Source organism: Chrysoperla carnea, chromosome 5 (genome assembly GCF_905475395.1).
Source record: "Chrysoperla carnea chromosome 5, inChrCarn1.1, whole genome shotgun sequence".
Lineage (NCBI taxonomy): Eukaryota > Metazoa > Arthropoda > Insecta > Neuroptera > Chrysopidae > Chrysoperla > Chrysoperla carnea.
Genome location: NC_058341.1, coordinates 65,128,208 through 65,131,688, shown reverse-complemented (window position 1 = coordinate 65,131,688; position 3,481 = coordinate 65,128,208). Strand labels below are relative to the sequence as shown.

Sequence of the window (3,481 nt, the reverse complement as noted above, 5' to 3'; positions counted from 1 at the left end):
AGGCACATTTTTTACATTTTAACTTTTGCTCTAACTCTAACGGTTTACAAGACCCAATTGACCTATGTTGCTCCATTTAAGAAACTTGCTATAAATAATTTCAGCTTGATATTTCTTTACGTTTTTGAGTTATCGTGTTGACAGGCGGACAACTGAAAATGGATTCTTTATGTGATTTTATGAACAAAATTTTGTTCATAGCATCAATATTTTTAAACGTTATAAACTTGAGAATAAACTTAGTATAACTTTATATATTTCATATTTACATGGTATAAAAAGTGAACAACGGACAAACAATAATTTTGATCGGACAATTAAGCACAAACGAATTTAGGAAAACAAATTTTCCTCCGCCAACTCAAGGTAGCTAGTAAAAAGTTGCAGGATACGAATAAGGGGTTAAATAAACGATATTCTAAAAGAATAACTTTTTTATTTTTAATAAATAAATATTTATTTGTTTATTAAAATAACAATATTTTTATGTTTATGATCTTTTAATTCATTTTGATTGGTAATAATTAGGTCACAATCTTCACATACGTATGAAGGTGTTTGGTGGTCTTAAATGTACAAAATAGATGTTTTATTAGGATCACACGGGGATGGTTTTTCTGTAGTATGCATTGTTCGATTATGTTTAACTAAATTTTGTTTGGCAGTAAATTTTTTCTCACAAAAATCACAAGAGAATGGTTTTTCTCCAGTATGTAATCGTTTATGTACAACTAAACTGTCTTTTCGATTGAACTTTTTCTCACAAATATCACCGGACAATGGTTTTTCTTCAGTATGTGTTCGTTTATGTAGAACTAAACTTTGAGAGTGGTTAAATTTTTTCTTACAAACATTACAAGAGAATGGTTTTTCTCCAGTATGTGTTCGTTTATGTACAACTAAATTGTCTTTTCTATTAAACTTTTTCTCACAAACATCACAAGAGAATGGTTTTTCTCCAGTATGTAATCGTTTATGTACAACTAAATTATCTTTTCGATTAAACTTTTTCTCACAAACATCACAAGAGAATGGTTTTTCTCCAGTATGTAATCGTTTATGTACAACTAAATTGTCTTTTCGATTAAACTTTTTCTCACAAATATCACCGGATAATGGTTTTTCTTCAGTATGTGTTCGTTTATGTAGAACTAAATTTTGAGAGTGATTAAATTTTCTCTTACAAACATCACAAGAGAATGGTTTTTCTCCAGTATGTAATCGTTTATGTACAACTAAATTATCTTTTCGATTAAACTTTTTCTCACAAATATCACAGGACAATGGTTTTTCTTCAGTATGTGTTCGTTTATGTAGAACTAAATTTTGAGAGTGATTAAATTTTTTCTTACAAACATTACAAGAGAATGGTTTTTCTCCAGTATGTGTTCGTTTATGTAGAACTAAACTTTGAGATTGGCTATATTTTTTCTCACAAACATCACAAGAAAATGGTTTTTCTCCAGTATGTGTTCGTTTATGTAGAACTAAATTTTGAGAGTGGTTAAATTTTTTCTTACAAATATTACAAGAGAATGGTTTTTCTCCAGTATGTGTTCGTTTATGCACAACTAAATTGTCTTTTCTATTAAACTTTTTCTCACAAACATCACAAGAGAATGGTTTTTCTCCAGTATGTGTTCGTTTATGTAGAACTAAACTTTGAGAGTGGCTATATTTTTTCTCACAAACATCACAAGAAAATGGTTTTTCTCCAGTATGTGTTCGTTTATGTAGAACTAAACTTTGAGAGTGGCTATATTTTTTCTCACAAACATCACAAGAGAATGGTTTATCTCCAGTATGTAATCGTTTATGTACAACTAAATTGTCTTTTCGATTAAACTTTTTCTCACAAATATCACCGGACAATGGTTTTTCTTCAGTATGTGTTCGTTTATGTAGAACTAAATTTTGAGAGTGGTTAAATTTTTTCTTACAAATATTACAAGAGAATGGTTTTTCTCCAGTATGTGTTCGTTTATGAACAACTAAATTGTCTTTTCTATTAAACTTTTTCTTACAAACATCACAAGAGAATGGTTTTTCTCCAGTATGTAATCGTTTATGTACAACTAAATTATCTTTTCGATTAAACTTTTTCTCACAAATATCACAGGACAATGGTTTTTCGCCAGTATGTGTTCGTTTATGTAGAACTAAACTTTGAGATTGGCTATATTTTTTCTCACAAACATCACAAGAAAATGGTTTTTCTCCAGTATGTGTTCGTTTATGTACAACTAAACTGTCTTTTCGATTGAACTTTTTCTCACAAATATCACAGAACAATGGTTTTTCTCCAGTATGAATTCGTTTATGTTGAACTAAAACACTTGGAAAGGTAAATTTTTTATCACACACTTCACATGAATATAATTTTTCCTTGTGTTTTTTTTTATGTTTACTTAATTTAATTTTAGTTGTAAATATTTTATCACAAACATCACAAGAATAATTTTCTTTGACCAATTCTCGACAATTTGAATCAGTTTCAGTTTCTTCAAACATTTCATCATAACTTTCATCTTTTATAATTAATTCTGAATGTAACTTTCGTTCAATTTTAATTCTTTTATTTTCTAGTATTATTTTATTATCACTAATAATATAGTCACAAATTTCATCATTTTTGAAATCCACTTCATATAATATTTCGTCATTAATCTCTTCTTTGATTCTCAATTCTAAACATAATTCTTCATTTTTCATATTTTCACCTATATTTTGTTTTTATTATCATTAAAATAAATATTATAAATAAATAATTATACTTAAAAAAATACTTACCATCCATTATTTAATTAATTGCGCTCGTATTATTCGTTTAATCAAACAAAATGACAACAACTATATTTTATCTATGGGAATGAAGTTTTCCCGTAGAGATAACACAGATAGAGAACGCTAGCCCATAGAATAATACAGTTAGAGAACGCCAGGAGTCTACTAGCCTGTAAGTGAATGCGATATGCGAAGCAATGCGAAGCGAGAAAGAAGACTGTCAGTGAGTTCCAGTGTTTCCTTGTCATAATCATATGCATATATATATATATATATATATATATATATATATATATATATATATATATATATATATATATATATATATATATATATATATATATATATATATATATATATATTCGTTGTGTGCGTAGTCATGGTAGGGATAATAAAATCGATGCCAGCGCTTTAAGTGAAAAATTTTGGAGATAAAGTGGGCTGTTATGACTAATTTGCAATTATTTACATGTTAATGATATAGAAACTGTCAAATTAAAATGATTGAAAAACACTAATTAATTAAACTTAATGCATTAAAAATTGTGAAAATAAGAAATCAAATTGTACAAATATTATTTTTCAAATGTTAATTATCGTAATTATTTATTTAAATTTGTGAAACAAGAATATTAAATTTTAAATGTAAGTTTTCAATGCAATCCACACAATTATATATGCATCCATTAATTCTATA

The 3,481-nt window shown here is 27.2% G+C and overlaps 1 protein-coding gene across 1 annotated transcript; it reads right to left on the bottom strand.

Annotated features, from left to right (window-relative positions):
- Window positions 1–499: 499 nt before the first annotated feature.
- Window positions 500–2,797, bottom strand: LOC123301307 (zinc finger protein 271-like). The gene is made up of 3 exons (XM_044884044.1): window positions 2,791–2,797; window positions 2,416–2,720; window positions 500–2,271 (listed from the first exon to the last, which is right to left on the bottom strand). The coding sequence occupies exons 1-3, from the start codon at window positions 2,795–2,797 to the stop codon at window positions 568–570; spliced, it is 2,016 nt and encodes a 671-aa protein (XP_044739979.1). The 3' UTR covers window positions 500–567.
- Between the last annotated feature and the right edge of the window lie 684 nt (window positions 2,798–3,481).

What these genes read in the sequence shown, in the direction of transcription:
- LOC123301307 (XM_044884044.1), bottom strand. An exon ending in AAATATTTACAACTAAAATT is followed by an intron (nt 2,272 to 2,415) that starts AAATTAAGTAAA and finishes GATATTTGTGAG; the next exon opens with AAAAAGTTCAATCGAAAAGA.